The 22,628-nt window shown below is 50.7% G+C and overlaps 1 protein-coding gene across 2 annotated transcripts; it reads right to left on the reverse strand.

The window, feature by feature from the left end:
* Window positions 1–5,072: 5,072 nt before the first annotated feature.
* On the reverse strand, window positions 5,073–22,587 carry IL12RB1 (interleukin 12 receptor subunit beta 1). Of its 2 annotated transcripts, XM_005897908.3 has the most exons (16): window positions 22,434–22,587; window positions 21,233–21,295; window positions 20,212–20,329; window positions 19,646–19,815; window positions 18,244–18,383; window positions 17,799–17,832; window positions 16,973–17,095; window positions 16,132–16,214; window positions 15,056–15,293; window positions 11,615–11,782; window positions 10,804–10,941; window positions 10,166–10,321; window positions 8,436–8,570; window positions 7,165–7,270; window positions 6,779–6,860; window positions 5,073–6,031 (listed from the first exon to the last, which is right to left on the reverse strand). In XM_005897908.3, exons 1-16 carry the CDS (start codon window positions 22,492–22,494, stop codon window positions 5,666–5,668), a joined length of 2,181 nt encoding a protein of 726 aa, XP_005897970.2. In that variant the 5' UTR covers window positions 22,495–22,587; the 3' UTR covers window positions 5,073–5,665. The 2 variants fall into 2 exon arrangements, with proteins under 2 accessions (XP_005897970.2, XP_070229402.1); XM_070373301.1 differs by lacking the exons at window positions 21,233–21,295; window positions 22,434–22,587 and adding an exon at window positions 21,058–21,222 and having other exon boundaries at window positions 20,108–20,329.
* Window positions 22,588–22,628: the final 41 nt, after the last annotated feature.

The following is a 22,628-nucleotide window of genomic DNA, read 5'->3' on the forward strand; positions in this document are numbered from 1 at the left end:
ACGGCTGATGCCCCAACAGGAATTGATGGGGGCGGGGCAGGTGGTGGGGAGGTCAGCGCTGGCCAGAGGGAGAGGCTGCACAGCGGCAAGTGTGTATCTGTGTGTGTGTGTGTGTGTGTGTGTGTGGATCAGTCGTGTTCAACACTTTGCAACCCCATGGACTGTAGACCCCCAGGCTCCTCTGTGCATGGGATTCCCCAGGCAAGAACACTGGATTGGGTTGCCATTTCCTTCTCCAGGGGATCCTCCTCACCTAGGGACCCAACCTGCTTCTCCAGCTTCTTCATCGGCAGGTGGATTCTTTACCACTGAGCTACCTGGGAAGCCCGTGCCTGCAAGAGGGGGCGTCAAAGACAAGGAGAATTCTTAGATACGAACCTAAAGCGCAAGGGACCAAACGAAAACACATAAATTGGACTCCGTGAAATGTAAGAGTTTTCTTTGATAAAGGACACTTAAGAGAGGGAAAAGCCAACCCACGGAATAGGAGAAAAGATTTGCAAATCATACATCTGACAAGAGATTAATATGCAGAATGTATGAGGAACACTCATAACTCGATAATAAAAAGAGAACCCAGTGAAAACTGCACAAAAGACTTGAATGGACATTTCTCCAGAGAAGATGTACAAATGGCAATATATACATGAAAAGATGCTCACCATCATTAGTCTTTGGGGAAATGCAAATCAAGCCCCCTGAGATACCACTTCACACTCACTAGGATGACCAGACTCAAAAAACAAACAAAAAAAAACTTGAAATAATAGATGTTGATGAGAACGTGGGGAAATAAGGAGCCCTCACACACTTCTGATGGGAATGAAAAATGTGCAGGCACTTTGGAAAACAATCTGGCAGTTTCTTAATCATTTAAACATAGAATTACAATGTGATCAAATAATTCTGCTCCTAGGCATTTACCAAGAGAATTGAAAATAGGTTTTCACACCAACCCTTGTATGCAATGTTCATAGCACCACTAGTCACAATCGCCAGAAGGTGGAAATAACCCAAGTGTCCATCAGTAGATAAATGGATAAACAAAACGCAGCCCATCCATACAATGAAATATTACTCAGCCATAAAAAGAAATGAAGTGGGGAATTCCCTGGCAGTTGGTTAGGATTCCAAGCTCTCAGGGCTGGCCTGGATTCAATCCCGGGTCTGGGAACTAAGATCTCGCGAACCTTGCAGTACCGGCAAAAAAAAAAAAAAAAAATGAAGTTCTGATATGCACTAGTGTGGATGAACCTGAAAAACACCAAGCTGAGTTTCTTTAACAAAAGAACAGACACAAAGATCACATATTATATGATGCCATTTATATGAAATGTCCAGGCAAATCCATAGAGACAGAAAGCAGATTAGCGGTGGCCTGGGGCTGGGGGAGTGGGAATGAGGGTGACTGGTCATGGGGTTAGGGTTTTCTTTTGGGGGTGATGGGAATGCTCTGGAACTATATAGTAATAATGGTTCCATAACATTGTGTATGCCCCTGAATTTTTCACTTTAAAAGCATAAGGGGACTTCCCTGGTGGTATAGTGGATAGGATGCCTGCTGGTGCAGGAGACACAGGTTCAATCCCTGGTCCGGGAAGATTCCACATGCCTCAGAGCAGCCATGCCTGTGAGCACAACCCCCGAGCCCCCGCTCTAGAGCCCTCAAGCCTCAAATGCCCTCATGGCGCAGCTACTGTAGCCTGTGTGTCTAGAGCCTGTGCTCCGCAACAAGAGAAGCCATGCAATGAGAAGCCCATGTAGGGGAACAGAGAGTAGCCCCCACTTGCCGCAACTAGAGAAAGCCTTCGCACAGCAACAAAGACCCAGTGCAGCTGAAAAAAATCAATCAATCAATAAAAGCGTGAGGGAATCCCCCAGGGTCCAGTGGTTAGGGCTCTCTGCTTCCACTGCAGGGGGCATGGGTTCAGTCCCTGGTTGGGCAACTAAGATCTCCCATACCTCGAGGCCAAAATAAATTTTAACAAATGAAAGGAGGTTAGATTTCCCTGGTGCTGCAGTGGATAAGAATCCACCTGCCGATGCAGGGGGCATGGGTTCGATCCCTGGTGCAGAAAGAGTCCATATGCCGTGGGCGACAAAATCCTATGAGCTGCAACTACTGAAGCCCGTGTGTGTCTAGAGCCCATGCTCTGCAATGAGAGAAGCCCCCACGATGAGAAGCCTGGGCACCACAGTGAAGAGCAGCCCTGAGCACTGCAACTGGAGAAAGCCCTTAATGAAAGGGTGAATAGTGTGGTATGTGGATACAGCCTTAAAAAAAAAAAAAAAAAAAGATGAATGGGCAAAGATGCACAGTTAGGGGAAGGGCATTTCATTTCAGGCCAAGGGCCTGGCATCTGCAGGGTGAGGGCAGGGTCACATAACAGGCCAGGCCAGGGTTGTTCTGTGTCACCTCCTGCACCCCAGAGATCCCTGATATCCCAGCCCCATCCTGGCTCAAGGGAAGAGGCAGAGACAACATCTCTTTATGACCAAACTACCCAGAGGCTGCTGGAGTGACAAAAGAAGCAGGTTATCTGGGGAGGTAAACTGAGGCAGCCTGTCTCCCTGATGGAAATGTGCATCTTGACTCATGGGGGGATAAGTCTCTTTGTCTCTTGAGATCCTTCACCTCTCTTGCTCCAGAACCTCCCCTCCAACCCCCCACAAACTTAGGTCCCCAGGCCGCTGGAGGCTGTGACCTCTATCCCCACCCCCATCTATTCCCCACCGACCACATCTGCCACAGGGCCTCTGCTCCTGCTGTTCTGGCCTCTCTTCACCATTTGGCCCCAGCACCACCTCTTCCAGGAAGCCCTCCCTCACTTCTCTTCCTCACACTTTCACTTATCACTCGCCCAGGTTTATTGTAACTCTCTTTGTGATGATTAGATTAGCTTTTGTCCTCCCTACCCAACCAGGAGCCCCTCATGACTAGATCAATTCTGACCCGTGCAGAACAGGAACTGGTATACGGTAGATGTGCGATACTGATTTCCTGAATCAAGGAAGGAAGGAGACCGTGAAACAGGGTCTACCACAGTCTTGATTCCTGGAACTGCTGGGAGCAGCTGAGGAATCAACACTCAGAGAAGCCCTAGAATGATGAAGACACAGCAAGTGCTCAGTTAACACTGGGCCAGGGCTCTGCTAAGTAGGATCGCCCAACCCACGGAGGTAGGGCCCTCAAGCCAGTGCCCTGAGCCCTCTCCTATTACACAGATGGGCAAGTAGAGGCCCAGAGAGGAACTTCTTATGGGTCATTTTCTAGCAGCAGAAACAGAGCTCAAAATGCCTTTAACAACAAGAAAAACCAGAATTTTGGGCTTCAGGCATGGCTGGATCCAGGAACTAGGACGCCCTCTCTCTGCGTCGCTGTCCTTTCCACAAGCTTCTCTTCCAGGCATGTTCAACCTTCCCTGAATACAAGCAGGGTGTTCATTTTCTCCATTCATTTCAGCAAGAATTTCCAGTGGTGCTCCATAAATATCAAACTCCTAACTCCATGGAACCAGGAGGTGAGTTTGCCAACTCCAAGGGCCACCTAAGTGGGTACAATACTGGGTCCCATACTGGGATGGCCAGCATGGGGGCATTTAGTTCCCTGAAGCACCATGTACATGTGTATGTTGGGTGAGGGAGAGGGGAACTCTGGACTTGAGTTTGGTAGCTCTGAGCCTCTGTGGGTCGGGTCACTCTGGTCTTTCTCATGAGGCTGCTGACCCAGTATCCCCTCTATCCTGTCCACTTGGTCCTGCCACTGTCCAGGCCTCCTCCTCAGGCTGCAGCCCAGCCCTCAGGAATGAGGAGGGCTGATCTTTAGGGGAGGGTTTATCTAGGGAGGGTTTATCTAGCGGAGGGCACAGGTTTCCCCATCCAGATGGGGAAACAGAAGACCCCAAAGAAGAAGGGCCAGGACCTCTTGATTCTCGACCCTACCGGCTGCCAGACCTTCTTCACCCAGAGGTCTCATCTTCTTTTGCCACAAAATTCAGTGGTTCTGAGTTTTAATCTCTGTCCCGTCCGTGTTTAAAACCGGAAGAGTGTGTTTTGCAAACTCTCTGGGAGGTGGGAGGGGGCTGGGCGGACTGGGCGTGGGAGACACGCGCTGCTGCTGCCACCTGGTGGCCATAGAAGGAATCAGCACCAACTTGTTTAAGAATGAGGGAAGGTCTGGTCGGGGAAAGTATCGGAAGCTGTGGTTTCAGGTGTGTCTGGGGAGTAAAAACTCTGCTGCAGGTGTTCGATGTTAGGATGAGCGAAGAATCCCAGGTCTCCGCCGGAGCCCTGGACAGAGGAATGGGGTTGGGAGCAACCAAACCTCCTCCTGTTATTTATTTATTAAGCCTTAGACACCCCCTGCCCCACCAGCCTGTGAGGTCTACATGATCATCACCCTTATTTATTTTTTAATTTTTGGAGTTTGGGTGAATTTTATTCTAAATGGGGTAAGAAAACTGAATAGTAACAAAAGCAGTTAACTATTAAACTTAATTACTGATTCAGTAAGTTTAAAATCCTATCTTTTTATTTTTTTAAAATCCTATCTTTTTAAAATCACTCAATGATTTTTAATATTTAATACAATCAAATCCAGTGAAAGCTCTTTTTATCTAAACCTTTAAAATGACTGGAAAACTAAAACTTAATTCCCATTCATGACTGCATTGCACTCTTTGCTAATGCAATAATCTATAGCTTCCTAAAGACGTTGTGGCTTATAGCAAGGTAGTTTCTTCCTCTCCACCCTAGGTTTACTGAATTTTCTCCTTAGTTTTCAGTTTTTCATTTTCTCTTACAATAACTTCATATTTCTCTTTCAATTTTTCCAGTCCTAGGCAAAGCAGCTCTATTTCTGGATTTTCTGGGGTAGCAGCTCCCGAGTGATGCTTTAAAAAAAAAAACAATCCAAAGCACTATTAGGTTTCTCTGGTTCTTCATATATGTCCAGGACTCCCAACTTTTCCAAGTACCTCTGGAACTGCTCAGCAGTTTTGTAATGAGATATAGTGACAGCAGCAGCGACCTCCCCATTTTATTATTATTTTTTATTTTATATTTTCACCCCCACTTTACAGGCGAGACATCTGCGGCCAGGGAGGGGCCATCACCTCCCTCAGAATGTTTAGCCTTCTTTCCCCCACATCTGGGTCATCCAAGCCTGGAGACCCTGCAGTGCAACAGAGAATTCAGCACCCAGATTCCCCATTCAGACAGGACGCCCAGCCCAGGATCTGGGATCACCCTGAGCCTCTTTGGGCCCCCCTTCAGTCTATCCCACACCCCCTCAACAGGCCAACCACAGCGCCCTACTCCGTGGATGCCAGGTCCTGGCCCTGGGCAGCAACTTCCGTTTCAAGGTGGTTTTTAAGGTTCCCACCATAGGATTGTGGCAGCTGGTGCTGGGCAGAGTCAGCGTCTATGGAGGGGAGTGGCTCCAAAGCCCGGGGAGTAAGGATGGAGTCTGAGCCACTGGGCGTGGATCAGAGTCTTGCGTGTGCTGTGTGGCCCCAGGCCAGCCACTAGCCCTCTCTGAACCTCACTGAGGCTCACTAAACTAGGTCCATAGGACAGCCATGTCACTCAGGGGCATCACCTGAGTGTCTGGAAAGAGCAGGCTGAGTATGCAGTAAACAATAACCAGCCGTCGTGGCGGCAGTCGTCAGGCTTCTCTGTAGGAGGAGGCAGACGCTCCTGTTTCTCCCTGGGAACCGAACCTGGGGGTCCACCCTAGGCCCCCCAGGAGCAGCAGTGGGGACCTAGCCGCCTGGGCAAGGCTGTCCTCCACCAGACCGTCCTGCCAGCCAGGCCCCGGAGCCCCAGCCTCAGGGCATCCTTGCATCTGCTTCCTGTCCTTCAAGTCCAGGGCTGGCTTAGGGGCATGCAGAGGCAGCTCCGTCTTCTCCTTGAGAGTCCCAAGTGTGCCCATGTCAGCTCCCTCGCCTTTTTCCCAGGATATATTCACCATCAGGGCCTCTTGTGGAGACACCTCCTCCGGGAAGTCTGCTGGGCTGGTCCACTGCCAAACCTGGAGAGGGAGGGCGGGGTCAAGGCTGTGGGCGGGGCCTTATTTCTCATCCACACAAGGATGGAGTGGACCAGGTCCCTTCCGGCTAAATTCTCTAAAATCCTGAGGCCAATTCAAGGATCAATAGGAAGGGCTCCCCATTTCTCTTTGGAAAACTGTCTCTCTTCCTCTGATGAGTGATGTGGTTGGGCAGGGCAGTAGCCCCAGGCTGATTCCTGCCATCAGCATGTGATCCTGGCCCAGTCGATCAGAGCATTCCAGCCCCCTGGTTCCAGTGATAGGCTCACGGATGGGCATGTGACCCAAGCTGGGCCAATCAGTGATGGCCCAGAATTTCGCTGCAGTTAATGGGAAAAAGGGATACCCTGTTTCCACAAGAGGAAGGCTGAACCTGCCTGGAAAAGAAGCCTGCAGGGAAGCTAGCACCCCAGAGAGATGGAGTCCTAGTTCCTGGATCCAGCCATGCCTGAAGCCCACAACCTTAGAGTTTTTTTTCCATCAGGTTATGTTGTGAAGTCATTCGAGTTCTGTTTCTGCTACTAGGAAATGATCCACATGAGGGTCACTTTGGGTTTCTATTTGCTTGTCTATAAAATAGGGTAGGGTTTTTGTGTTTTTTTTTTTGAGTCCTTGCACCAATGGTTTGGAAAGAATAAAATGAGTTAACGCATGGCGTTACTCTTCAGAGCCCTAATCCAGATACGGACCCAATAAACAAGACCTGGAATTAGAAAGAGGGGCCCTTACCTGCTTCCCCTGGCTGCCAGAGAACTTGATGGCAGTGCTGGCACCAGGTGTGGGCAGGGGTGGGCACAGGTGCCTTACAGCCCTGAGGAGAGAGGGGAACCGGTCAGTGCTTCTGTTTGTTCTTACTTTTTAATTGTTCTGACTTACTTTTTTCATCTCCATTAGGTTACAATAAGGCGAGTGAAGATGCGGCTGAGAGGTCAGAGCAGAGGGAAACTGGCAGACCCAGGTTGAAATTCCAGCACTGCTGGATGCCCTGGGCCTGACTATCTGGGCCTCAGTTTCCCATCTTGAAAGTGGACATAAAAACCTATTTGGGGCTAACAATTATTATTATTCATGCTACCACTATTACAGATCATCTCAGGGGAGGGGGTGCAAGTTACCTGTTCAAGCCGAGGTACCCAAAGATTCCCAGGAGAAGGATGCTCACGAAACTCCCCAAAGATGCGAGGAAGATGGACAGGTCGGACAACTCAGAAACCTGGACTTCTAGGAGCAGAAGAGCTTGGGCTGTGGGAGACACACCTTCTGCCTCTCGTTGAGGGGGGCACTGGCAGGGGCGGGCCCCCCATCAGCTAGCTCACTGCTGACCCTGGCGCAGCGCAAGCCGCTCTGAGCCTCAGTTTCCTCCTCTGGAAAGCGGGGCCCAGCCTGCCCTGTGACTGTGGGATAAAGCCCTGGGACACTAAGTGCTCGGGACACCGTAGTGCTGATCACCTGCAGGTGGGGCTCGTGTGGTTGCCCCCCTGGACCCAGACCTGCCCACCACACACCTAGTCTGACTCACTGCTTCTTTTACAACAAGATTTCACTGCGAGGACAACAGGTAGGGACTATGGCAAGAATAGGGGTCATTCGGTCCCCAAATCTCCCACTTCCACATGCCCCAAGACAGCAGAGCCCACCGACTTCCTTATGTTTATGATGAGACATGTTCATTCATATGCATTCATTCCCTCAATAAATACCCACCCCTGCTCCCTCCCTCTCCCCAATAGCTCCAAGGTTGGGGGAGGCAGAGCCCAGAAAGACACCCCCACCTGCTCCCAAGGTGTCAGGCTAGGTAGGCGGGGCAATCACAGCTGGAGGGGAGGGGGATGCCCCAGAAGGAAGCCTGGAAGGCTTCCTGAAGGAGAGAGCTTTTGAGCTGAGTTATGAAGGGTGAATAGGAGTTTGACAAGGAGACAAATATTCTAGGCAGAGGCCTGCAAGGGCAAGAACATGGGAGTGTGAGAAAAGGTTTATGGGAGGAAGATACAGCAGAGGAAGCTGGTGAAGGAGGTGGGAGCAGGTTAGCCTGTGACTTGCTCCTGAGGGAGATTCATGGGGAGCATGGAAATCTGGAGGGTCAGGGCAGAAATGCTTGTTGATGTGGGATGTGGGGCAATGCATGCTGGGTGAATACAGGGTCCACCCCCCACCCTCCTCCATTCAGGCTTCCCTAGTGGCTCAGATGGTAAAGAATCTGCCTGCAATGCAGGAGACCCATGTCCAATCCCTGGGTTGGGAAGATCCCCTGGAGAAGGAAATGGCAACCCACTCCAGTATTCTTGCCTGGAGAATCCCATGGACAGAGGAGCCCAGCAGGCTACAGTCCATGGGACTGCAAAGAGTTGGACATGACTGAGCGACTGTCACTCACCCCCTCACTCACCGATGCTGAAACGCAGGGGCTGGCTCCAGGCACCCCTCCGCTTGGCTGTATCTGCGCGAACCTGCACCTTGTAAGCTGTGCCAGCCCGCAGGCCTTGGAGGATGACCTGGGTCTCTGTGGGCTTCACGTGCAGCTCTGTGAACGGGAGGCAGCCGTGAGTTCCCAGACCCCCTTTATTCTGGGCTCCACCCTGGGAGGTGAGGATGGGGGTGGGGGCTCACAGACATTTTGTGGAAAACTCTTCCCTAAATGCACCCATTCACCTCGAGTTCATTTGGAAAAATATTCTTCATCAGAATCTTCAGCAAACGATGCTGTTTTTCTCAAATTCTGACCAATTCGCCCTTCCCCCACTCCTAGCCCACTCTCTGCCAGTCACGTGTGCCTTCTCCTCAGAGCTCCCTAAAGCCATCAGGTCCCATCATCAACCTCAGGGCCTTTGCACTGGCTGACTCCCTGGCCGCGTTTACCCTTTCCCCAGATGACTGCATGGTTTCCTCCCTCACCTCTTTCCCATCTTTCAGGTCAGGGTCGAGGTTACCTTTGTCTAAGTTGTTTCCCCACAGTGTCCCCAGCACCTTAGCACACAGTAGGACCTCAACAATTGTTTGTGGAATGGGCTGACTTAAAAAAATAAAGCACCTTATAAAAATCTTTAAAATGAGAATACAATTGGTGGTGGTTGTCCAGAAGAAAAAAATTCCTAGAACCCTAAATCCATATTCTTTGTAAATATCCACGAGGACTATTCTTCAAAAGAAATTTCAGGGAAGTCGGTACATTTGGCCAAATGGGCAGTTGGTGCATGAATCTTCAGCAATTTGGCTTTTGGCAAATCGGTTTTCAGCAAACGGGGCTGTTTCTGGCTGTGCCGGAATGCGTCACCAACTCCCATTAGGCTTTGTTTATCCCCTCTAAATCTACTTGTTGGAGATGCAAGAGATGCGTGTTCCATCCCTGGGTTGGGAAGATCCCCTGGAGTAGGAAATGGCAACCCACTCCAGTATTCTTGCCTGGAGAATCCCACGGACAGAGGAGCCTGGCGGGCTACAGTCCACGGGGTCGCAAAGAGTCGGGCACGACTGAGCGACTGACAGTGCATGCGCGAATGCACACTCCCTCTAAACATCACAGGGTGACCAGACTGGTGGCAGGACGTCTACGTCTGAATCTGGAGAGCCCCCATCCCCCCATCCCCCCTCCCCTACCCCTGGCATCATGCCTTGCCCTGTGCTGGGCTTGTGCAGAGAAGGCAGGAAGTAAACCCATGGTCTTGCTGGCCTGTTGCTGCAGGAGATGGGTGGATGAGGCTGTATCTGCAAGGCTGTGCTACCCAGTGGGAGAATGAGGCTCCCAGTGCAGGAAATGACAGGAAGATCCAGCCTTGGTGAGACCTGCCCTGTACATCCTCATTTCTTTCCCTCTTACGGGGCAGGAAGGGGCACCTGAGTTCAAATCCAATCTTGCTTAACCTTTGGGCAGGTGAATCCCAGGTGGGCAGGTGAAACTGGGCAGGCCTCAGTTTCCCCATCTGTGGAATGGGGACAGTCATTCCTGCTCCATGGGAGTTGCCGTCAGGGTCAATCAAACGATGAGTCCAACTCTATCATTTTATGGGTGGGGAAACCAAGGCCCAGAGAGGGACAGTGAGGTGCCCAGGGTCACATAGCAAGGCAGACTCCAGCCCAGACCCCTTCCCCCGCAAGCCAGGCCCGTGCTGCCTCACCTACCAGATACTTGGTTGCTGTCCTCCTCCTGGCAGCACACAACATACTCCTTCAGGACGCCAGGGCAGGTGCTCAGCAGAGATGGTGTCCAGTCCACAGACACCGAATCCTGGCTGAGTTTCCTCACCGACACGTGCTGTGGGCTTCCGGCCTCTGAGGCTGCAATCACACCATTGCCACAGTCATTTCCAAGGGTGCTGGCTCAGCATGTTCCGCCTCCCCAGCTGGTACCGTCCAGAGACCCAGGGAACCATGACCACCAAGTCAAGTGGGTCTGGGTTCAAATCCTGGCTGCACTACTCTGGTACCATCACTTCCCCTCTCAGAGCCTCAGTTTTCTTACCTATAAAATGGGGCAGTGCCTCTTGGGGTGTCTTAGAAGTCAATTGAGTTGACTTTTTTGGGTTTTTTTTTGGCATGTGGGATCTTAGTTTCCTGACCTGGGATTGAACCCACACCCCCTGCAGTAGAAGCAGAATCTTAACCACTGAACCACCAAGGATGTCCTGACTGAGCTGACTTCTAAGTGGCTTTTGGCCAGCCCTTGATAGACAGTAGGTGCCTCTAAATGGTATTCCCCATTCCTTATATCCAAGGACCACTGCTCAGTGGAGACCACCCTGCAGGTTTGGGCCACTCACCATTGCCTCCAAAATGGTAGGTGGACAAGACCGTAGACCATGAGGTTGGCTTCTCTGGGTGTGCAGAGGCAAAGATGGTGATGCGGTAACATGCCTTCTGTTCCAGTGCCCCAGATTCTTGGCTCCAGCTGTGAGTTGCTGGAAGAATAAGCAAGGGCCAGGCCAGTATACAGGTTGTGTCACCATCTTTGCACCTGTGCCATCTACCAGGAACTTTTAGAGCACTCCTACTCATGCCTCAAAACCCTTGCACCAATGTGCCTTCCTCCAGGATTCCTCCAGGATTCCTTTGTTTTGCCCTCTCCCAAAGCATCCCAGCACAGCTCTTACTCTGTGGTGCCAGGGATGTCTGTGTCCAGCCTGTCTCCCCTGGCTGGAAGCTCTTGGAGGGCCAGGCTAAGACTGAGGATTTTGGGGGACCTGGCCAAGACCAGGGCAGAGAGCAAGAGGCTGCCTGGGCCATTCAGTACCCCCTCTTTCCCTCCAGAGGCCTCATTAATTTGCCAGTAGCATCTTGCTAGTTGCCACCTTTCCTGGCACCAGTGAGTGTTTACAAACACCCCGGGACGTGAGACTCATTTCCTGCCAGGGTGCAACCTGCCCAGGGCTGAGCCCTGGCAAACCAGGATTGCAGCAGGAAACTCCAGACTTGTGCGAGTAGGAGGGTCTGACAGGTCTTGGCCTGTCTGTGTGACCTTGAGAAAGTAGCAAGAGCTCTCTGGGCCTCAGATACCCCACATGGAGGATGCCTATAGGTTTGAGTTGACTGGGAGTGGTAATGGAGGATGCAGGGTAACCAAAACTACGGTACCCGTCCCAGCAGCGTCCGGGTCCTGGGGGGCCGTCACGATGCAGGCGGCAAGGTTCTCCTCCTGGCCCTGGAGCTGCCACTCAATGCAGTACCTCATTCCCTGGGCCCGGGCTGGCCAACGTATGGTGGTCCCGTTGGCTCCGGCACTGATATTCAGAAGCCCTGGTTCTGGAAGAAAACAAGGGAGGCGCGTCAGACCAGGGGTCTTATGCCCCGCCCCCAACCACCCACCCAAGGCTCTGAGAGCCCCATCCCACTCTCTCGGCAAACTCTAACCCCCAGGGGGCCGGGAGTGTTTGTATCTGACTCTGTCTCCCCGCGCTGGGGGCTGCCGAGTTAGGGCTGAGCCCCAAGGGGACAGCAGCGGCCGTTTGAATGAATCGAATCCTCCCCCAGCCTGACCACGGGTTCTCTGCCAGGATGCCCACCATCAGAGCTCCCTATGCTGCCACTTCTACCCTGCCAGGCTGGTAAGCAGACGCTCCAGCAGATGCCTGGCCGCCCACCACCGGCCTCGCGCTGCGGCAGTGGGTGGCTGTGGTGGGGGAGGGGCCTCCTCATCGGACCAGCGCTCAGAGGACACACCCACTCAGCCCTCTTGGGCTCATCTCTGCCACTCCCTACAACAAGGGTATCAGCACCAACCTGAGAGGTGGGTACTGCTTCCAGTTCTAGAGAGAACAGCTGTCATTGATGGAGTTCTGACTGTATGCACCAGGCCAGGGCTGTTTTACAGTCACCATGATCAATGATATAAATCATATCAATATCATGCCACATCAATATCAAATTATATCAATGATATAAAAACTGAGGCTCAAAGACAGAGAGCCACCAGCTCAAGGTCACATAGCAAGGCCATGGCCCAAACCAGACCAGGAACTGACAGACTCCCTGATGTGCCGCCCTGGCAAAGTGGCTGCATCTGTCTGAGCCTCAGTCGTCCCATCTCTGAAATGGGGCATCATCGTAATCACCCTGCTGGGTGCTCAGCAGGATCATGACTAAGGTGAAGCAAGCAGGGCACTTATCTTGGGCATGAAATTTAAGGAGGTGTCAAAGAATTCAGTTATCAGTATCAATGCTCTTTTAATGCAATATTTTTTTAAAATAGAAATGAATGGAAAAATATGTACTGAGTATTGTTCAGGGTTGCCAAACAATGGAAACAGCTTAAATGTTCATCAGTGGACAAACAGATAAACTAAGTGTGGCCCATCCACACAGCGAAATATTACTCAGCCATAAAACAGAATGAAGCATGACACACGATACAATGTAGTTAAATCTTGGAGACATCAGGCTGAGTGAAGGAAACCAGACACAAAAGATCACAAAGCATAGGATCAGTTTCTATGAAAAAGCCCAGGAACATCCACAGAGACAGAAACGAGATCAGAGATAATCAGAGGCTGGGGGAGGGGATGGGAAGTCACGGCTAATGGGGCAGGGTCTCCTTTTGGGGGTGATGAAATGTCCTGGAACTAGATGAGGTGATGGTTGCATGACACTGTGAATGCGATTAGTGCACCAAAGTGTGCTTGTTAACATGGTTCATTTTGCCATGTGAACCTTTCCTCAATAAAATATATGTGTATATACATACACATAAATCTTGATTTTTAAAATTTTAGATTTATTTTTTATTGCGGTAATGCTGGTTTATACTGGAGAAGGCAATGGCACCCCACTCCAGTACTCTTGCCTGGAAAATCCCATGGTGGAGGAGCCTGGTAGGCTACAGTCCATGGGGTCCCTAAGAGTCGGCTGAGCGACTTCACTCTCACTTTTCACTTTCATGCATTGGAGAAGGAAATGGCAACCCACTCCAGTGTTCTTGCCTGGAGAATCCCAGGGACAGGGGAGCCTGGTGGGCTGCCATCTATGGGATCGCACAGAGTTGGACACGACTGAAGCGACTTAGCAGCAGCAGCAGCAGCTGGTTTATAATGGTATGTTTCATGAGTACAACATTATATTTCAACTTCTGAATACCCTACTGTGTGCTCACCATGGAAAATGTAGCTTCCATCTGTCACCATAGAGTTGATCTTCTTTACCCCTCCCCTCCCCCGTCTCTTCCCCTCTGGTAACCACTACTCTTTTCTCTCTGCCTATGTGTTTGTTTTGGTTTGTCCGTTTATTTATTTGGTTAGTCAGTTAGTTTGTTTGGTTTGTGGGGTGGTTTTTATATTCCACATCTGAGAGAAATTACAGCCTATCTTTCTCCATCTGACTTATTTCACTAAGGATAATATCCTCAGGGTCCATGCCTGCTGTCACAAATGCCAGCGTTTCACTCTCTTTACGGCTGAGTGGTTCTCCATTGTATACATGCACTGCATCTTTTTGCTCCATTGATGATCATTTAGGATGTTCCCATATCTTGGCTATTGTGAATAACGCTGCAATGAACATAGGGGTGAATATGTTGTTTCCAATTATGTTTTTCTTTTCTCTGGATAAATACACAGAAGTGGAATTGCTGGATCATATAGCTCAGATGGTAAAGAATCTGCCTGCAATGTAGGAGACCTGGGTTTGATCCCTGGATTGGGAAGATCCCCTGGAGAAGGGAATAACTACCCTCTCCAGTATTTTTGTCTGGAGAATTCCACGGACAGAGGAGCCTGGCAGGTCCATGGGGTCGCAAAGAGTCAGACACGACTGAGCAACTAACACTTTCACTTTTCATGGTAGTTCTAGTCTTAATTTTTTGAGGAATCTACATACTGTTTTCCCTAGTGGCTGCACCAACTTACATTCCTACCAATAGTGCGCAAGGATTCCTTTTTATCCACATCATCACCATTTATTTTTTCATTATATGTAAATATATGTATATATTTAATATATGTATGTGCCTGCGTGCATGCTAAGTCGCTTCGGTTGTGGCCGACTCTGTGACCCTATGGGCCATAGCCTCCCAGGCTCCTCTGTCCATGGGATTCTCCAGGCAAGAATACTGCAGTGGGTTGCCATGCTCTCCTCCAGGGGATCTTCCCAACCCAGGGATCGAACCTGCATTGGCAAGCAGGTTCTTTACCACTAGCGCCACCTGGAAAGCCCTTAATATACATATACCTGTATATAAAGTGAGCAAATTGCCTAGATTTTAAATGAAGACAGGATCAGCCCTGTTCTTGTACAACCCTGCCTCACTTGACACCCTGATCCTGCCTCTGGTCCCAATAAAACTTTATTTACAAAACCAAATGTTTGACCTGAGCTGTAGTTTGCCCGTGAGATTATTTTTTGAACCATTCCATTATAACACTATGCCTTTTTAAAAACACTATGCATTTTTGATGACTAACTTTTGATACACTCCTAAATTAGACACCCCCTTAAATTTTTGTGCTTCACTTGTCTGACCTAGTCTAGCTGAGGTTCAGATGCGCTCAGCTCCAAGGGGCCCTCCCACCACCCAGCCAAAGGCACCTGAGTGGATGCAGGCAGGAATGTGCCATGTCTGATTGGGGCCGAGGCCAAAGCGATTCCGGGAAACGACGGCCAGATCATAGGCAGCACTCGAGAGGACGAGCTTTTTCTTCAGGCGCAGAGTCCTCTTGGCCCTGGTCTTACATGGGCAGGACAGCATGTGCAGATGGATGTGGTAGGTCACCTCCATCCCAGAGTCAGGCCCAAGGCAGCCTTCCGGAAGCTCCAGTTGGGGCAGCTGTCATGAGTGTGAGAGATGGTATTTTGGGGACCTGAACATGCTCCTTGTCCCCATGGGTTGACATCAGGATTCAGCCCATGAACACAGACTCATCCACAGGCCCAGGTGATGACTTGAGCAAAAATTTACAAACTAGTAAACCTCAGTGCTGGCAAGACTGTTGGGAAACTGACACGTTCACTGATCGTTGGTCTGGGGGAAGGGGGGAATAATTTGGCAAAACCCACTGAAAGCCAGGGGAAAAAAAAAGTTTCCATCTTTGAACCCAGTTGCCTCAAGTCTGGAAATTTTTTCTAAGAAAAAGGATTCAAATTATAGGAAACCTAGGAAGAGAAGGAGCTTCCCTGTAACTTCACTGTGACAGGTCACTGGGGATCTGGCTGAATCAATTATGGTGAAATCAGGGGTTGAAACATATGTTTTTGCCCCTGACTCAGGCAGGAGACTTTTCCTCTGTACCTCGGTTTCCTTCTCTGTAAAATAGGTACATTTGACCATACTTAATGAGTTATTTGGGGGACTTCAAAGAAATTATCTCCCATCCAGACCAACTACAGTCAACTACTTCCTGTCCTCCCAGCTTCCACCTGAGCCCCCCACAATTTATTCTCCCAATGGCCACCACAGGGAGCCTGTGAACACCTGAGTCCAGCCATATTCTCAGCTCACACACCTACCACGGCTCCCCATTGCCTTCAGATTTCAACCTACAGTCTTTCCGGTCTCAGTCACCTTCACGGTTCATCTCCCTGAGCTTTACACATTTCCACTCTAGCCTCCTGTTGCCTTCTCTCTCTTCCCAGGCTAACCCACAGCCCAAGGACAACCCTGTTACCTGCTCATGCAGGGTCACCTGCCTCCTCCCATCTGGGCGAAGCTGCTCTACTGAGAACCTCACCTCAGCCTGTGGAGGGGTTTCTGCAATGAGACAGCAAGACAGTGACACTGGGGGTGGTGCCCTGGCTCACAACCTCCTGCAGACCCTGGATGAAGACATGGGACCTTTTCCCTCCCTCCCATGAAACACAGGATTCTGCGGGTTACATAGTTTTCAGAATCTGCAAACATGGAGATCCACCTCATGAGGGTGAATATACTTGATGCAACTGGCTAAAATGGTTCAAATGGTCAATTTTATATCATGTCCTTTTTTTAAATACTACAGATTTTTTTAGACAAATCTGGAAACAACTACTGGAGCTGTTTCCCAGCAGGTACACTCTTGGGCTGACAGGAGGAAGCTCCAGTTCAAAGGGTGGGGGCCAAATATTGACAGTCACCCCTTCTCTCCCTTGCACCCCCACCTTGGGCTACATGTCCACTCTGGAACTGCCCAGGCTCCAGCTTCCCGTGTTGTTTGGGAAAATCCATCTTCACAGCACAGCTACATGCACCCATCAACTCCCTGTTCAGCTTTCAGAGAACAAAACCCACCAAACTAACCGGAAGGAGAGAAGGACTGAGAAATGTTTTCTTTTGAGATGACAGGTTGGCTGCATTATATAAAGTGAAACTCTCTCACTGCCCTGTCACCTGGCACCAGGTTCCCCTAATTTGTCCTGCCAGCTTATTTCGAACACCCATCACCTTATTGCTAACACTCGCCACCTTATTTCTGATCCCACTACCATCTTTCGGATGCCTGTCTCCCTTCCTGTGGCCCAGGGTTTTCTCACCAGGGGGGATGCACACAGGGCTGCTCCAACTGCTCCAGGGACCTCTGGGGACCCCTGGCCCCAGACGCCGCCGCAGCTGGAATTCCTGGGCCATGTCCATCTCCAAGGGGCAGAGGCATGACTCTGAGGAGAAGCAGAACAAACTTCAGGCCAAGGGGCTGTCCCACAGCTAGCAGTACCCAGAGCTTGGGATGGTCACTTAGCCACCATGTACATATGAAGCGCCAACTGTATGTGCGCTTATTGAGCATCAACTGTGTCCATGCACTTATTGAGTGCCAACTGTGTTCATGCATTATTTGAGAGGTACCTGCGTGCCAGACCCTGGGGACAAGGACAGTCAGAATAGGCCAGGTCCTGTGCTCTGGGGCCTCAGGGATCACCCACTTCTTACACTGTCTGGGGTTCGAGTCTCAGCAATACCATTCCTTGGGATGTGACCTTGGCCTTGTTGGGCTTCTCAAGCCTGTGTTTCCTCCCCTGTGGGAATCATCCAGCATTGAACTACAAGGGGGCACAAGTCTACAAAGAATTTAGCACTGGGCCTATGACACAGTGGGGGCTTCTCCAGTGGCTCGGCAGTAAAGAACCTGCAGTAAAGAGATGCAGTTTTGATCCCTGAGTTGGGAAGACCCCATGGCAGAGGGCTTGGCAATCCACCCAGTATTCTTGCCTGGAGAATCCCATGGACGGAGGAGCCTGGTGGGCTACAGTCCATAGGGAAGCAAAGAGTCAGACACAACTGAAGCGACTTAGCACTAGCACACCGTGGGTGCCTAATTAGTGCTAACTTGCTGCTGCTGTCATTATTCATTATTATTCTCACCGAAGCCAGCATCATCCTGATGTCCACAGTCACCCTAAAATGAAATCATATTTATCCATGATTTTACACTTGGTGTTGAAAATATTAGTTAGCTCTTTTGAAATCTTCAACAATTATTTTGCTAAATGCCACACAGAACCCTGGACTGGATCTGGGAACAGAGAGAGGACATCCTTGGAAAAGCAAATGAAGGACTTCCATGGTGACCCAGTGCTTAGGAATCCGCCTTCTAACTCAGGGGATGCAGGTTCAATCCCTGGTTTGTGTGAGCAAGGGCAGTCGTAATCAGATCTTCAAGTCAGAGACAAACCCCAGAGGCTAACTATGGGGCAAGAGTGGAGGCCGGGTGGAAGGGGTGATAGATACAGAGACTGCAAAGCTGATGGGGGAAATGTGAAGGTGCCCTGTGGCCTGTCCAAACCGCTGATCTGGGGAATAAACTCACCAGCTTCCACGGGCTGCCAGGTGTGCGGTGCCGGAACTGTACCTGGGCACCATCCTGGCGGGCTGGGGTCTCCCACTCCATACGCAGCTTCCCTGCTGACTTGGACACCTTGATGTTTTCTGGGGGAGGGTCGTATTTAACTGGAAGCAGAGGTGGGGGTTGGGGAAGGGAAGCAGGCGTGTGTGTGAGTTGCTGGTCCTGAAAATCCCAGAAAACCTGCACGTGATCCTCCCGGTCCAGAGAAAGCCCCAAGGCCCACCCCAGCAAGACCCCTCTACGCCTGGGATTCTATGAGTCAAAGAGTCAAGATTCATACACAGGATCCTGTTAGTAAAAATATCTTTAAAATATTAATACTCATTGCTGGCAAAGCTATGGTGAGACATACTTCTGTAAATTGCTGATGAGAGAGTAATTAACTGGTTCTATGTTTCTGGAGGACTATCGGGGAACTCTTGCTAGCTTTTTAAACTCACTTCAGGGAGCCTGACCTAAGGAGAGACATCTGTCACCCTTCCTGTCTTTTGGTCAATGGTGTTTGATTCTACCTCAGGGCCTTGGCACTTTGCTGCCTGAACCACACTTCCCTATCTTTATTCCTGCTGGATCTTTTTCATCCTTCAAGGACTCAGCTTGAACCAGGGGCCTTCCTGATCTGCCAGCAGTATCTCATCATGTGTAATGATCATTCCCTGTCCATCACCCTATTTGAATCTGGGCTCCATGAAGCCTTGTTCATCACCCTACTTGAATCTGGGCTCCATGAAGCAGGGATAGGGTTTGGATTAGGGTGAGGAGAGTGAGGCAGGGTTGTACAAATACAGGGTCAGATCCTCTCTTTATTTAAAATCTTGATATTTTGTTCGTCATGGCTTCTTTTTTTTTTTTTGCATCAATATTAATTTTTTTAAACATTGCATCCTGATACCGTTTATCTTGACTACTGAGGTTTTTCGCCACCACCCCCCCTTAAGTTCTGTGGCCAAGGAGGGTGCCTCATTCACCCCTCCCTCGTCCCAGCCCTGGGCTCTGACCTCCTTTGGCCTTATCCGTGTCCTTTATGACTGAGCATGGCACACAGTGGCAGCTCAATACATCTAAACCAAGCGTGTGTTGTTGATTAACAAAAACAGATTCTAAAGACCCAATAGGATCTTGGGAGCATTACGGTATCAAGGAGAAACCAGAAGCTACCTAAATGTCCAGTAGTAGGGGATCGGTAAGGGAACCATGAAAGACTCTGCCAAGTCATAGGGCAGTGTTGGATGGGAAAACAGCTGGCACTATCCAACCCCTTGCCAGAGACCCAGAATCCCCCCAACCCCGGCTCAGGTCTTGGCTTGGGGACCAGAAGCTTCTCTGGGTGAGGAGAGGGTCGTGGGGAGGAGAGCAGGGTGCTGACCTGAGCTGTAGAGGTTCAGGGTAACGTTGGGGGACTTCTCTGTCCGGTTGGCGGCCCGGGATTCCACCCAGAGAGTGACATTGTGGAGCACGGATATGCCATCCTGGTCGGAGAACTGCAGCTTGGTGGCCGAGCCTGTGGCAAAGTAGCAACAGCGGCCAGACTGGAGGCTGCGGGAAGGAAGGTATTGGTGCTGGGTCTCGGCGGCCGCGGTGGATGACGTGCATCACAACCCACTGTCCTTTCCTGCCCCTTCCACCCCTCCTCCCAGCCTGGGGGCTTCTTGGGGATCAGCCTGGGACTAAGGGTTTTAGAGGACCCCAGAGTCTCCTAACAAAGCCTGTCACGGAGGGAAGGAAGAAATGAATGGGTGGATGAGTGAATAGAAGTATGAGTCAGTGAGAGGGCGAGGAGGAAGGAAGGACAGAGGGGTCCTAACTGCCGCCCAAACTGGGTACCCACCTGTGCTGAGCGCCCACAACACGGAGCCCCAGCCAAGGCCCAGGAAGGGGCACAGACCCCGAGAGCAGAGGCAGCCGTTGCGGAGCAAAGGGTAGGGTCCTCACCAGCATCTGAGGAAGTGGCTGACTCCAGCTGCAGGGCCCTCGTACTCCCAGGAACATTCATAACCAGCGCTGCTGAACACCCGGTAGCAGCTTGGGGCCCTGGGGCCTGAAGCTGAGCCTGGAGGTTTGAGAATAGGCTACAGTGTCAGGGAGGGGGTGTCCCCACACTGACTCAACTCAGGGAGGTATCTTTGTGACACTTATGTAACCCAGTAGTACCCCAGCTTAAACGCGCTGTGGCTTCCAGCACCTTCCACTGCCCTTCCCACCTGTCTCCTGCCATCTCCCCTGCACTTCCTGCTCCAGCCACTTCAACCTCCTCCCTGGTGTTCAAACGTATCGGACTCACTCCTACCTCGGGGCCTTCGCATGTGCTGTGCCCTCTGCCTGAAACACCCTTGCCCCAAATCGTCACATTCCAATTTCTCCTTCAGAGTCACCGCCTCAAACACTAGGTTATTTGAAGCAGCCCCTTCCCTCTCCACCTCCCACTCTGCTCTGTTTATTTCATAGCACATCATTATACACAGGATATGCATTAGTGTGACTGTCGTCCACCCCCTGCACTAGGCTGTGACCCCAGAGGACAGCTGGGTTCGCAGCTGATTCCTTCACATCCAGGACCGTGTCTGCACATAGTAACTGTTCAGTAAATATCTCTTGAACAAAAGAATAGATGAAACGCCTGCCCAGGGGCAGATCAGTGAATTTGTTATAAGCATGAGTGTTCCAGCAATGCTTGCTTCAGGGGAGGCAAAATATTTAGCGGCTGCTTAACCCCACATGCTGACCAGTCCGGACAGACACACAGTCCTGTGACTCTGTTAGGGGGCAGACAAAGCTTACAGAGGTGGATGACTGCACTGAGTTTGATGAGGACAGGCTGTCAGGACGTCAGGGCAGGGCTCCCAAGACCCCAGTCTTGGGCTGAGCAGGAAGGAGCTAAGGGAGGGGCTGCTAGGGAGGAGTCAGTCAGAGCCCAGCAGCAGCCCTCCCTTCCACGATGGGGAACTGCCCAGACCTGAGTCTGCATCTGGGTATGGTGGGTTCTGAAAACAGCATCCGACGGTACTGCAGGCTTCAGCTGCAAAGGCAATGAAGAGATAATGACAGTCTCAGCCTTTCACTGCAGAGGGAGAGGCGCTCACCCAGGGGTCATCCACACACCTATCCACTTTCCCACCTATGCACCCCCCACCCATCCATCCAGCTTTCTATCCATCTGTCCATCCTCCCATCCACTTATCTATCCATCCAGTCATCTATCCGTCTTTCCATCTACCTGCACATCCATCATCCATCCACCCACCCACTTGCCTATACATCCATTCATCCATCCACTCATCTATCCATTTACTCACCCATCCATGCATCTGCCCATCCATTCATCCATCCATTCAGCCATCTGCTTCTCAGGCTGTTCCTCTAAAGCAACTCGGTGTCCTCTGCCCCCTCCCTTTTGCTGGTCTCTAGGCCTGCCTGACTTCCAAAAGTCCCAAAACCTTGCTGATCTCCAGTTTACAGAGAGGGAAACTGAGGCACAAGGAAGTTATCCAAGTTTATGCAACAGCAGAGTTGGGATCGGAGTCCAGACTTGGCTCTTAGAAAGGGCTGAGTCCTTTCCCGTTGGAGTCCACAAGATGGAGAGAGAGTATGTATGTTACACACACTAGATACATATCTATTATATACATACTTGCTCTTTTTCCCTTCCTTAGCTACTCCTCACTAAACTCTGGCAAGTGGGAAAGATTCAGAGATTTAGCCCACTCCACCATGGTAGCTCAGCTGGTAAAGAATCTGCCTGCAGTTCAGGAGACCCTGCTTCGATTTCTGGGTCAGGAAGATCCCCTGGAGGAGGGCATGGCAACCCACTCCAGTATTCTTGCCTGGAGAAGCCCCAGTGGCAGAAGAGCCTGGTGGGCTACAGTCCATGGGGTCACAAAGAGTGGGACATGACTGAGTGACTAAGCACAAAATACAGCAGACAAAATTAAGACCGGAGAGGAAATGCCCAAGCCTGACATTAGAAGTCAAAAATTAAGACCGGAGAGGAAATGCCCAAGCCTGACATCAGAAGTCAAAATTACTGATGTCCCATTTGACAGAGGGAAAGACTGAGGCACAAAGACACGGAACTAACCCTGGAACTAGCCCTCCACATACACACAACCCCACCACCCCCAATAAGAAGAGGCGAATTGTCAGGGGAGGGGACTCACCGCCCTGTCTGTGGCACAAGAGGAGAAGGAGGGCAACCAGCCTGAACCCCCATTGCCCCATCCGGTCCTTGAAGAGGGCAGCAGCCCCAGATGAACTTCTGTGCTGCCGGTGAGGCCCCAGCCACCGGGTCTTTCCTCACCCAGGAACACGCTGAAGCTGATAAAGAAAGACTAAAGAGATTAAAAAAAAAAGTT

This window comes from Bos mutus, chromosome 7 (genome assembly GCF_027580195.1).
Source record: "Bos mutus isolate GX-2022 chromosome 7, NWIPB_WYAK_1.1, whole genome shotgun sequence".
Taxonomy (NCBI): domain Eukaryota; kingdom Metazoa; phylum Chordata; class Mammalia; order Artiodactyla; family Bovidae; genus Bos; species Bos mutus.